General features: G+C 36.0%; 1 protein-coding gene across 1 annotated transcript; it reads right to left on the minus strand.

Annotated features, from left to right (window-relative positions):
* Positions 1–6,880: 6,880 nt before the first annotated feature.
* Positions 6,881–10,436, minus strand: LOC145091938 (putative E3 ubiquitin-protein ligase RF298). The gene is made up of 3 exons (XM_079029776.1): positions 10,284–10,436; positions 7,734–9,759; positions 6,881–7,665 (listed from the first exon to the last, which is right to left on the minus strand). Exons 2-3 carry the CDS (start codon positions 9,750–9,752, stop codon positions 7,099–7,101), a joined length of 2,586 nt encoding a protein of 861 aa, XP_078885902.1. The 5' UTR covers positions 9,753–9,759; positions 10,284–10,436; the 3' UTR covers positions 6,881–7,098.
* Between the last annotated feature and the right edge of the window lie 3,365 nt (positions 10,437–13,801).

Raw genomic sequence — 13,801 nt, forward strand, 5'->3', positions numbered from 1 at the left:
TTTTAAAAATGTGTTTGGCTTGATAACATATATATATATATATATATATATATATATATATATATATATATATATATATATATATATATATAAAATCACAAAGAATTTTGATGAATAATAATTATTGTTTTCCATATTTTTTTCATTTCTATAATATTTGAAGGAATTGAAATTTAAATTCCAATAAAAAATATGTTTATTTGACAATATCAAAGAAATTAGAATTCTTTAAGATTCATTTAATTATTTGTCCAAATGAATTAGTCAGTTTTAGTTAAGATAAAGCTTTAAAATTGCATTATGTGTATATAAAGGCAAAAATATCTTCCTGCCATCTCTTTGTTTTACCAATTATTCATCAAATCAAAATATATTAACAACATCAATCCTACATCCACCCGTCTTACACATATCTACCAATTCACCCATCTCACAACCATACATTCATGCTTATATAGCCACCCCACCCATAACCTAACACCTACACCCAACACATCAACGCTCCACCCCACCCACCGCCACATAATACCCCACCTACCCCTCCACACCTATACACATACTCACACGTCCATACCCACATCAACACCAATGCCAACGTGAACTCCAACAAACACACAACGACACCAATGTCCTCCCCCACGACACCCTATACCCATACCTACCCACTCCATCCCCCACATGCACATCCCTAACCCACCCCACCCTAACAATCATATCCACAAACAAACCTATGCCCCATTATACCCTAGCCTACCTTACCTAATCTCGCACCTACACCCACACAACCACACCAACAAGCCTATGCCAACGATGTCAATTCGGAATCTCACTCTACCCCTGCACCCACACCCACATGTACTTGCCCACACCCACACCAACAAACTCACTTAAGTTTGAGTCCGTAAGAGTTTCATAAATGAAAGTTTTATAATTTTAAAAATAATAATAAGTTACAAAAAATTAATAACAAAATATATGTTGGTCATATTACTTTTTTTCCTATTCGTTAGTCAAAACCTCAAACCAAACAGAAAATAGATTTCATAGTATCTCAACCAAACGTCTAACAAATTCCAATTCGATTGGATTCTAATTCCTTTGATATATTCTATTCCTCCCAAAAAGATTATGTGAACCAAACATCCCAATTTCTTTGACATATTCATTCCTTTCAATTATTGTTTGATTCGTCAATTACAACAAAATATGACTAAACTGAAATTTGAGATTTCATTTGTCAAAAAGAAATTTGGTTTTAAGTATATAATTATAAAATTAATGTTATTATTCTAGATTATATTCATTTTAGGTATCATATAATTGTATATTTGTATATGCCCATATCATGCAAAATGTTCATTAGTTTACTCATTACAAAATTTATGGTCAATATAACATCTTCCGTCCTTCATGCAACATCAACATTCTCCCGGATAGCAAAACCTTGGTAGGCAATTTACAAGCTCGATCTTCTCATTTTCATCATTACTATTAGTATTATTAACATAACTCCATTTCTTACCTTTAATTTCTGATGAACACTCATCACAGTAATCTACATTACCTGATTCACAAAGAACATGTCATTTACTAAAAAAACAATTAATAATTTTCAATTATATATGTGTGTGTCTCTTTAGAGAAACTTATCACCGTAATCTCCATTACCTGATTATATATATATATATATATATATATATATATATATATATATATTACATCTTATTAATTTAATAAAATTTTATAAATAGTTTCGATAATAAACAAGAGAAAAATAAAAAAACGTATAATTAATTAACATTTTAAACAAAAACGATAAAAATTATACACATTTAAATGCCAGTCTCATCTCACAAATTCGCAAAAAAATCATTTTGTGTTTCGATGATGGCCTCAACAATACATCTCTTACTCTCTTTCTTCTTTTGATCCTAATTTCAACCACTGTGATTAATAAGTGTTCGTATTTTTCTCTAACGAGACACACACATATATAATTGAAAATTCTTAATTGTTTTTTAGTAAACTACATGTTCTTTTTTAATCAGGTAATGGAGATTACGGTGATAAGTTTCTCTAAAGAGACACACATATATAATTGAAAATTATTAATTGTTTTTTTAGTAAATGACATGTTCTTTGTGAATCAGGTAATGTAGATTACTGTGATGAGTGTTCATCAGAAATTGAAAGTAAGAAATGGAGTTATGTTAATAATACTAATAGTAATGATGAAAACGAGAAGATCGAGCTTGTAAATTGCCTACCAAGGTTTTGCTATCCGGGAGAATGTTGATGTTGCATGAAGGACGAAAGATGTTATATTAACCATAAATTTTGTAATGAGTAAATTAATGAACATTTTGCATGATATGGGCATATACAAATATACAATTATATGATACCTAAAATGAATATAATCTACAATAATAACATTAATTTTATAATTATATACTTAAAACCAAATTTCTTTTTGACAAATGAAATCTCAAATTTCAGTTTAGTCATATTTTGTTGTTTTTGGCGAATCAAACAATAATTGAATGGAATGAATATGTCAAAGAAATTGGGATGTTTGGTTCACATAATGTTTTTGGGAGGAATAGAATATATCAAAGGAATTAGAATCCAATCGAATTGGAATTTGTTAGACGTTTGGTTGAGATACTATGAAATCTATTTTCTGTTTGGTTTGAGGTTTTGACTAACGAATAGGACAAAAAGTAATATGACCAACATATATTTTGTTATTAATTTTTTGTAACTTATTATTTTTAAAATGATAAAACTTTCATTTATGAAACTCTTACGGACTCAAACTTAAGTGAGTTTGTTAGTGTGAGTGTGGGCAAGTACATGTGGGTGTGGGTGCAGGGGTAGAGTGAGATTCCGAATTGACATCGTTGGCATAGGCTTGCTGGTGTTGTTGTGTAGGTGTAGGTGCAAGATTAGGTAAGGTAGGCTAGGGTATAATGGGGCATAGGTTTGTTTGTGGGTATGATTGTTAGGGTGGGGTGGGTTAGGGATGTGCATGTGGGGGATGGAATGGGTAGGTATGGGTATAGGATGTCGTGGGGAGGACATTGGTGTCGTCGTGTGTTTGTTGGCGTTCACGTTGGCATTGGTGTTGATGTGGGTATGGACGTGTGAGTATGTGTATAGGTGTGGAGGGGTAGGTGGGGTATTATGTGGCGGTGGGTAGGGTGGAGCGTTGATGTGTTGGGTGTAGGTGTTAGGTTATGGGTGGGGTGGCTATATAAGCATGAATGTATGGTTGTGAGATGGGTGAATTGGTAGATATGTGTAAGACGAGTGGATGTAGGATTGATGATGTTAATATATTTTGATTTGATGAATAATTGGTAAAACAAAGAGATGGCAGGAAGATATTTTTGCCTTTATATACACATAATGCAATTTTAAAGCTTTATCTTAGCTAAAACTGACTAATTCATTTGGACAAATAATTAAATGAATCTTAAAGAATTCTAATTTCTTTGATATTGTCAAATAAACATATTTTTTATTGGAATTTAAATTTCAATTCCTTCAAATATTATAGAAATGAAAAAAATATGGAAAACAATAATTATTATTCATCAAAATTCTTTGTGATTTTATATATATATATATATATATATATATATATATATATATATATATATATATATATATATATATATATGTTATCAAGCCAAACACATTTTTAAAATTTTCAATTGAGATTTTTTCAAAACGAAACACAACCTTAACACCTTAATATATAGCCATTTTTTGGCTTAACCCGATAAGTCATTTTGACCATTATCAAGTATGCGCTCACACACACACCTACCCACCCAAGATGTTCATAATCAAAGATCTGAAAAATCATATAATGAATCTTCATATTCATATCAGAAAGTTGTATATGGATCCGAAGATCAATCTCACACATCCGAAATTTTAGATACAACTCAACTAAAAAACATAACACCACAAAAAAACCGAAAATCCTGACCTTAGTAACCTACATATCTTTATTACATCAAATATGGGTAGGTGTGGAAGGTAGTAGGGAAGTCACAACCCGTATGGTTTTGGGAATTGGTCCCCATGGTTTTATATATGTTTTATCTGATATCTCCCTAGTTTATTTTCAGTATGGTAATTACGAGATGACTTTAGGAAGGATCCGGATCAGGATCAAGAGCGGGTGGCCAAGATAGGCCAACATTGAATGAGGACCGGGTTAGGGGGATCATTCATGTAACATCCTGTTTCCTGCCACTCCTGAGACATGAACTAAAAGTCGATTGTCTAAGGTTTTGGGCCTTTAGGAGGAAAGGTTTAGCCCTTATGGAAGGAGATAATGATAATTAAGAGATTTTACCTTGGAATTTATGTTTTGGATCGAAGGGTAGAAAGGGAAAAGTCATTGGCCGGGTTCTTGCATGAAATATGGATTTTTGTTCAATAAGTATTTAGTCCAAGATATTTAGATAATATTGTAGAGCTCTTCAACACCTTTTCGTGGATTTAAAGAACATCGTAAACGAAGTTAGAACGAAGAAGTTATGATCGTTTGAAGTTAGGACGGTTTTGGGCTAAGTCGCGTACGCTGGGGGTACTCAAACGTGTACGTTGGGCGTACTAGGGCATCCCTAGTACGTTGGGCATAATTTTAGTAAGTTGGGCGTACACGATTAGTGCTCAAACTCTATTTTCGTGGTTTGAGCCCTATTTAAGCTCCTTAACTTCCCCAAACGCATTCCATTCTCAGCCTCCACCTCTCCAACACCCTCTCTTGAAACCTTAACCCTAGATTGAGCCTTGTGATAAAAAAGAATGTGTTTTTAAGTGCTTTTCAGTGTTCTTGGTGCACCTTGGAGAAAAAGGAACTCATTGAAGAAGTGTTTGTTGCATTGGAGCTTGTAGATCCAGACTTTGTGCACTTTGATCTTTCTTTTAGAGGTATAAAGTTTGAATCTTGATGATGAAATTGTTAGATCTGGCCAGTTTTGAGTGTTATGAGCTTTTAGTCACTTTAAGTGCATAAATTTAGATCTTGAAAGTTTGTGACCTTGCTATTGATAAAATTAGAAACTTTATCCATCTAAACATCATTTTGATTCAGATCTGAAGGATTGGAGACTTGGACTTAATGGATTAAATTGAAAAGATGCACTTTTGGGTCCCTTTAAGACCTAAAGACTAGATCTTGTTTGTTGGGACCATTCTAATGGATAAAGTTGGAAACTTTATCCATTATGGAGTTATTATGAACCATAAAAATGTGATCTTGGCCCTTCTCTCCATTCTATACAAGAGTTGTGGTGTCTTATTGGGTTAAGAACTTAGGTTTTTGGACATTAAGTAGTTTATAGCCATGCAAAGTCATAAAGTTGGAAACTTTATGACTTAGGACATCATTTTGGGCTTGGATCTGAGTTTTGGACGTAAGGGCTTAATGAAATAAGTTGTTAATGGAGTTTTGGGACTAGGCTATGTGTGTACGTTAAGCGTACTAGGGCGCGCCTAAGAGCAATAGAGCAATTTTGGAGCCTTTAAGAGAGTTTGAGGTGGTTTTGAAGAAATAAGAAGGTGGTGAGAAGATCTTGGAGTTGAAGCATTTTGGATCTGGGATTTCTACCTTGATTGCAATCTACAGGAGGTATAAAGCTTGCAACTTTGGCACTAAATCTTATAGGTCTAGACATTCCACTCTTTTAAGTCACTTTTGGTCCCAAAATGATGATTCTTGGACATGACATGTTCTTGACCCATTAAGTTGTCCTTTCAGACCTTAGGAAGGGTCTTGAGTCATAAAAATGGGGTCTTAATGGTTGGTTTTGCTCTATGCACTCTCTAGAAGGTCTTAATCTATTAAGACCTTGAGTTAAGCACTTAATGGACATGCAATGTCATAAAGTTGGAAACTTAATGACTCTTGAGGATGATTTAGCCTTGGATCTGGAAATGGGACTTAAGACCTTAAGGCAATAAGCTCTTGATGGAGTTTAGGTGTACGCCCTACGTAATCTGGGTACGCAGCGCGTAGGAGGTCAAATGTCCCGACTGTGGTCAAGGCTTGAGTAGGCCCAACGTACCTTCGGAGTACGCCCCGTGTACACGTACTGTGTCGACTCGGCCGAGTTGACTCGGTTGACTTATGGATTTTGATCGGTTTGACTTTGACTTTGACCAAGTTTGACTTCAGGGTATTTTAGGTATTTTGAGATTGTGATTGAGAATTGGTCATTTGGTTGGATATGTGGCGGTTAGAGCTGAGATTCAGAGTCAAGACCTCATCAGCTTTTGTCCAGACTGTGAGGTAAGTTTTCCTCACTGTACTTATGGGTCTAAAGCGCCAAAGCCGGCCCATTGGATTAGATATTATATTATGTGATGATATATTATCGTGTTATATGTTATCGTGTTGAAGTGATCTGTTAGAATCGTATCCTGGTATATAGGATGATATTATGCTTAGTGATATGTAGACCTGCCTGATTGTCTAATGACCTATTATATGTTTATTTGTTATATGTGCACGTATTTTGGTTGGTGGTTGAGGCTTTACTGCTATGTGTGTGGGCCAACAGACCGTGGGCATTCCAACCCGATGGTTGATTGGGCCCGAAAGTATTCCATCCCGAGGATGACTAATCCTGAGGTATTCCAATCCGATAGTTGACTGGGCATGGGGTATTCCAACCCGATTGTTGACTGGACCTATTATGTGGCATTCCACCCAGGGTATTCCATCCCGAGGATGACTGGACCTGGAGGGTGACTCGCCTGTATACGGATCCGGATCCGAAGATCAATCTCACACTTCCAAAATTTTAGATACAACTCAACTAAAAAACATAACACCACCAAAAAAAACCCAAAAGTCTGACCTTAGTAACCTACATGTCTTTATTACATCAAACCCCAACACAAGACAATTGGTTTTAACTTTAAGCAATCATTATAACAACCTCAAATGTCCAAACTTTCATCAACACGCGAAACAAAATATGAAAAAAAAAAAAAAAAAAAAAAACATTCCGCACTCAATTATTTCGCAAAAAAAGTATATATATAAAAAAAAAAAGCCCGAGTTTGTGTTCATCAAGAACGAGCATAGCGTACACAAATACGCCTGTGTATAGCTCCTCTACACGAAGGACACTCTTTCATTCCTTGTTTCTCATGAAGTTGATTGCAAGTCGTACACACAACTTGATGCGCACATGGCAGAAACACAACCGACATTTCCTCAGACAAACACATAACACATTCCCTTTCCCGTTTTACCCCTACTCCACCACCATTACAATTACCAATACCATGGGGGTTATTATTATTCATTATTTTGGAGGTGTAAAGTGTCTGTGTCTGGGATTCTTGTTGGGAATTTGAGGTTTTGATTTCGGTTAATTTACTTGCGTAGCTTCCATCAACACCACCCCTTAAAGCAGCTATTTTTACAGAATCGGATTTTAGATTCAACATGGAGATTTCCTTTTGAAGCTTTTCGATATCTTGTTTGTATCTTTGTAGATTTTTATCTGCTTTTAATCTTGTTAACTCGTTTCTTAATTTGGCTGAAGATTCCGCCTCTAGCCTACCTATTCTATACGAATTCGCCTCTCTCACCAACTCTTCTTTTGCTTTCTCTTCCTGTTTCCATCGGCTCTGCAATTAAAAAAGACCAAATTCATACTTGATAGTAAGTTACATGAAAAATGATAAAAACAAAATACCTCAAGTTGATCTTGCTGTTGTTTAGCTACTTGAAGATCCTGTTGTAACTGTGTGAACTTGCGTTTCTCGGCTATAAGCTCCTCCTGAATCAAGCTTTTTAGCTTCTCCCATGACTGAAACTGCATAAGCGTCTTTTTCTCTCTTTTTGACACCTCTTCACAGCTGGCAGCTGACTCAGCAGCCCTTAAATTCGCAGCCTCCATCTCATGTCTCAAATTGGAATTCTCAACTTTCAGCCTACGAACAGCAGAATTAGCTCGTTCCACCTGCCCACTCGCCTTACACAAAGCATTCTCCATTTCAGAAAGCTTCTTCATTGTGTTTTCCTCTAATGTTTGTTTTTCCTTTTTTAACCTTTCCACTTCTTCTTTCTCCAATTTAAGTGTTTTCAGCTCAGCTTTGTCTTTACCAAGTCTGCGTGCAGCTTGCATAACCTTCTGATTCGCCCATTCTGTCCACTCCTGTAACTGGTTCTGAAGCTCATGTACCCTTGGAACCAGTTTCATAATTGTTTCATCTTTTTTAGCATGTGAGATCCATTTGTCATATGGGATGGCTGAAAAACTAGGATTAGAAGAAACATGAACATCATTTTGTTTTGGTGGGTTTGAAAGAGATAATTCAGTTTCAGATGCAGATGCAGGAGGGTTATTATGGGTTTTTGGTAACGTAGGAGGATTGCTATTACCACAAGTCTCTGTGTTGAAATCTGAACGTTGAGGTTGAGGTGCCACTCCCTTGTTTATTTTCAAAGACAGGTTTTTGAGATTGATACCTGTAGATTCTGATACGGATTTTAGTTTTTTATCCAATAGCAACCCACCAAAATTCGTGAGTTTTCCTGTTCTTGAAGACCCTTTAGAGCCATATGTACGATAGCTTTTCTCCAAATGAACAGACTTTTGTCTCAGTATTGATTCTCTTTTACTGATTCCAGTAATCTTTCTACCACTCACAAACTTTTCTTCATGGTTTTGGGATTTACATTTACTCACATGGTTCTCTTTCTCTGATGCAAATCTATTTAAAACAAAGGGAGTCTTTGGTTTAACTGGTGGGCTGCTAAAGCTAGAATTATTATGTCCACAAGAGGTCATTACAGGTGGTTGAGGTTCTGAAGCCGATTTATGGGGACAAAGGGAAGAATGATTTGGGTTCTGACTTTCACTGCTATTAACTTCCTTTCTTGGCTGTGTTTCTGTGGAATTGGGATCAGACACATCACCAACCATATTACTACTACTACTACTACTTAAAGACTCGCTGTCCATTGTGCAAGCATGAGAGACATTCATGTCAGATACCAACAAGCACCACATTGCATCCCCTGTACTGAAGAAAGGCCTGACTTCACGAACAACACACACAAGTTCAGCCAATATGTACTTCTCCATCTGTTGTAGATCTTCAAACTGATGCTCTCTTGATGAATCAACTTCTTGCCCATTCCTAAGGAAAACCAAAGTGTTGTTCACGATATTTGACACAGCATCTTTACACCCATAACAAAGACCAGACCTCAAAACAGCATTAGTAGCAACTTCTTTCGTGTAACCGAAAGAAACTATTTTATTAATGGCACTCTTGAAAATCGTGTCCAGGTTTGCTAAGACAAGCTCTTCCAGCTGAGATTCCGTCAGATCACTCCAATCAGCATCATGGAATTCATCGCTTGCTTCTATTTCTGCTCTGTTAATGTTATGATTACGCCCGCCCTCACATGTTCCTCCTACTGACACTGAACAAGAGAGCCCTAGATCGAGTTCAACAGGATCTGTGTTCTCATGGCTGAAGCTACACATGTCACAACCATTGAAGTTTTCAGCAGAGAACTCATAACCCAGGCATTCACTGTGCGAAGGAGAACTTGTTTTGCTTGGGTCTGTTACAGGTGGTGGATCAGCTCTAAACTTTCTCTTATTCCTACTCCCATTTTCTTGCACCATTGCAACAGCTGATACATGACTGGAACTACTGCTACTACTATTACTACATGGTTTTGCAACAACCGAGGCCATTTTGCAGCTGCACAACAAAAATAATCAGTCAATTTTACATCTGGCAAAATGTATGTACTAGTGTGTCTCTTGTATCTAACTAAGATAATCACTCGATTGGTCTTGACAAAGACTTCAAAAACAAAAAAGAAAGAGTCATTACGCGTGAGCTATAAACACTCATCAGATTACTGACATACATAAAAGCAGCTAAACAGATCATCAAAATTTCTGAAAACAAAAAATGAGCTCTAACTCGTACGAGACGCTATCAGGAATCGGAATTAACGAGGAAACGAATTTAGGTTCTGCAACACAACAAAAGGAAAAAGGAGATTTCGAATCGTCGATTACACTTTCCTCTATTGCAACGATTAATTCGATTCATCCATGTGTATAAATGAAGAGAAAGATCAAATAATGAATTATCAACATCATCATCAAAGAGAAATCGAAGTCGGTAGGAGATCCCCAACGAGTGTGAGAAAAAAAAAATACACAGATTAACAAATTTAGAAGCAAATTCATAAGATTAGATTGCTAATCAGATACCTTCTCACGATCGAGATTATACCGATTTCAGCTAATCGAGGTTCGAGCAAATCAAAGTTTCAATCTGTCTCTCTCCCCTCTTGTTATACTTGGAAAATTTCGCATATGTGTTTTACCTGAAAAAACTTTGTTTCTTTCTCTAATAACATTTACTATTTCTTCTATTAATATTTAGAGAATATTCACAAAAATATAAAAAAAAAGGAAGTATATTAAGTTTGATCAAAGTAATTTATAACACAAAACTTTTTTTTTAAGATTAAAGTTGAAGCTTAAAAGTTAAAAACGGCAGTATTTCTTAAAGTAATATTTAAAGAATATTCACAAAAAATACCAAAAAGGAAGGATATCATAACAATTAAAAAAAAGAACTTATAATAAAATATCACTTCTTTTATTAAAAACCATATTACGAACTTGCAGTTTTATAAGGGCTCCACTCCGAAATAACATTATATTTTGTAATTGTTTAATTTTCACAAAAGTTACATCATGTGGTGCAAAAATGATATCAATTCGCAAAATATGATGTTGTTTTTATAAAAGAATATTCGTCAAATTTATTTTTAAAGATCTTTCCAATCACAATATTGAGTTGACAATGTAGAAAATATTTAAATATAATTACCATATTAAAATTCAATGCATTAATTTTGTTATGTGAATACATACTTTATTTCGAATAAATGTGCATCATGTGGAGTTACGTAACGAAAATAAAAACATTCAATAATACCTCTGAAGACAAGGAAGACAAGGTCGCACGCTCGTATCGGACTAATATTGTGATAATTATCGTCCTCAACATATGATATGAATACATAATATCCGTTGGTGTCCTTATATAGTTTTTTTTATAAAGATATTTCTATCACAAAATTGAGGAAGACAATTACGAAAAGTTTGAAATAGAATCACCTATGGTAAAATCTAAAACCAGAGTTCATATGTTTTTACATAATTTCGTTGCCCGTGTTCTTGCAAATGGTTTACTTTATGTTCTTGAAGTGTTTTAGTTGTATGCTACTTAGGCTAAACATTAGTCGCGTAAATAGTAAACCAAAAGAATATGTTACTTGGGCCTTGGGTTAAATGTTCTTAGCTTTTTCTGGAAGGTCTAATGGACCACATTACTTATGTCGTCCAACTGGCTTAAAGCCCAAAGAAATGCCTAAGCAAAAAAACATGTTAACGTTCATTACTGGAAGTTTGGAAGTTAGAACCACCATAAAACCTAATTGATAAACAAGACATACACATACATAATTTAGACATGTAAACTCAACAGATACAGGTGGGCAAGGAGCGATGGTGATTGGTGTTGTTGTAGCAGTGAGTGATGGTAGAGTAAAATCTTGAAAGAAATCATCGGAAATAAGAACTGAAGTTGGCATAGTGAAGGTTACCTCAGGGTTCTTAGTTGTAGGAGTGGGTTGTGAGACGATAGGTTGTGAAGTCGTTGTAGTATCATCATGTTTGTGCTCGATTCGCTCTGGACTGCGAATGTATGAGACTGTGTTGGATATTGAATCCTCCTCATCGCTTGGAGTAGGAGTCTTAGGTTTGCAAGCAGCTTGCTTCACCTTTTTCTTGGGAGTTTGGGCAGGTTCGGAGGGTCCTACTTTTGGTTTTCTTTTACCTCCCTTATTTGGCTTATCAGCTTCCTCAAGAACCTTTCGCACTTAAGAGGTCATTGGACGTGGACCAGAAGCCGGTAGACTACGATAGGCTCGAATAATTTCACTCGCAGTTGTGACGTTATGAAGCATCGTCTCTGGGATAGATCATATGAAGGTAAATCGTGAAGTATCTGACAAAATAATGTTTGTGGTGTGGAAAACCGGAATGTTAGCCATACTTGAATCCTATATCACCGGAATTCGGAGGCGGTCGATAGCCCTCTGAACAGCGATTGTCCAAAAATGTGGACAAGAGATCTCATTATGCAGTGTTAAAGAAAGTGTACTCTGGACAAGTTGAGCCCAAAGCACTGTCCTGTTGTCAAGATTAACTCCGGAGTAAACACCATACATGATTTTCATGAACATCTTACTGGCACAGTCAGATCCAGTTACCCTTTCAAAAAGGCTTTTGAAAATAAGTGTAAACAACCCATTCCACACTGGCGGTAGGTTAGGCTTCTTGAATTTGGAGATAGCGGCAAGGTATTCACGATATCCCATATTGTAGAACATCTCCAGAATTGTAGAGTTGGAGATGGATTCTGGATCAACTAAGTTACGACCTTGAGGAAACCCTAGCAGGCTACAGAACCTGGACTTAGTAGTGTGGGTTTTCTGGTTATCGATTTCAAAGGTAATCTTCTCTTCCCCTGAATGGTAGCTTGCTGTCGAATATGCCATGGACAGATGAACCAAGGGTACGTTCTCAGTCTTTTTCAGAGCGATAACCAATGAAGAATAGCGCAGGCATTCAATGAGTGGTTGAAGAAAGGCGTCGTACTTGGATGGCTCAAGGTCCAGGATGAGATTCTGGTTAGCCTTGATGTTAAGCAATGTTGATTGTGCCATTTGTTTAGTGATTGAAGGGGTTTCAGATGAGGCTGACATTGTTGCTTGGTGAAGACGAAGATGAACAAGAGAGAGAGAAATCGCTGGGAGAATTTCGAGTGCTTTAGAAAGTGGTAAAGAATAATGAAGCGTCGAAATCTTTTTATACCATTTGATAAGTGAGAGAAATCTGGCAGTAGGTTATAACAAATCACTAAAAAGTCGCCTAAAAAGACGTGAGTGACAGTTGTGACATCAGGTGGCGTGACATCAGGTGTCAATTTCAAACTTCACGTGCCTAAATTCAAATCTTATCCTTTTAATAACATCGTTTCAGTTGCTAAATTTCACACTTGCTTACTTTCGCAATTGATCACCAATTACTGTGCTCCGAGCCTGAAAGTAACCATTAGGACAACGAACCAGATTTTTGAAAATCACAAGGATCTTCGTGCAAGAGTGTTCCAAAGATAAAGAAATAAAACAAGTTTTCTAAGGGATTTTAGTGATGTCATTAAAGACACAAGGCAAATGGATCCCGGGCAACGATCTCTTCCTTCACGGTCAAGAGAGACTTTGACGTGCTTGTGTGGTGTCTCATTGAATTATGATTATCCGTTTGTGGATAAATAGTGAAAGGCTTCTTTTTAATAAGGAAAAAGGGGTAGCTTCCTCTTCAACTAAGCCCGAAACTCAATATAAGTCTGAACGTTCGTATGAAGTACTTGCTAACCAGTGTAGCCATAGGAACAATTATGCTTTGGAAAAATTGAAACATTCGAGAAACACGGTCCAAAATTTCGTTTTTAATTATTAATAAAACCATAGTTATCAAACATCACATAAAAATCATAAGTCATTTTTTCTCAGAACATCATAAACATTTGTCAAACATATCAGAGTAAAAACATCTTAGGCTAAAATCATGGTGTGTGTACTGCAGTTATCCCGAGCTCTTCCCCTTACTACCGGAAGTACCTGAAACCAAAACTGAAAACTGTAAGCACG

The sequence above is a fragment of the Lactuca serriola genome, chromosome 3 (genome assembly GCF_051521515.1).
Source record: "Lactuca serriola cultivar US96UC23 chromosome 3, Lser_US96UC23_V15, whole genome shotgun sequence".
Taxonomy (NCBI): domain Eukaryota; kingdom Viridiplantae; phylum Streptophyta; class Magnoliopsida; order Asterales; family Asteraceae; genus Lactuca; species Lactuca serriola.

Bases quoted from the DNA above. Each gene is read 5' to 3' on its own strand.
- LOC145091938 (XM_079029776.1), bottom strand. From the start codon at position 9,752: ATGGCCTCGGTTGTTGCAAAACCATGTAGTAATAGTAGTAGCAGTAGT. The intron at 7,666-7,733 runs GTATTTTGTTTT...TTTTAATTGCAG, and splicing joins AACAGCAAGATCAACTTGAG to AGCCGATGGAAACAGGAAGA.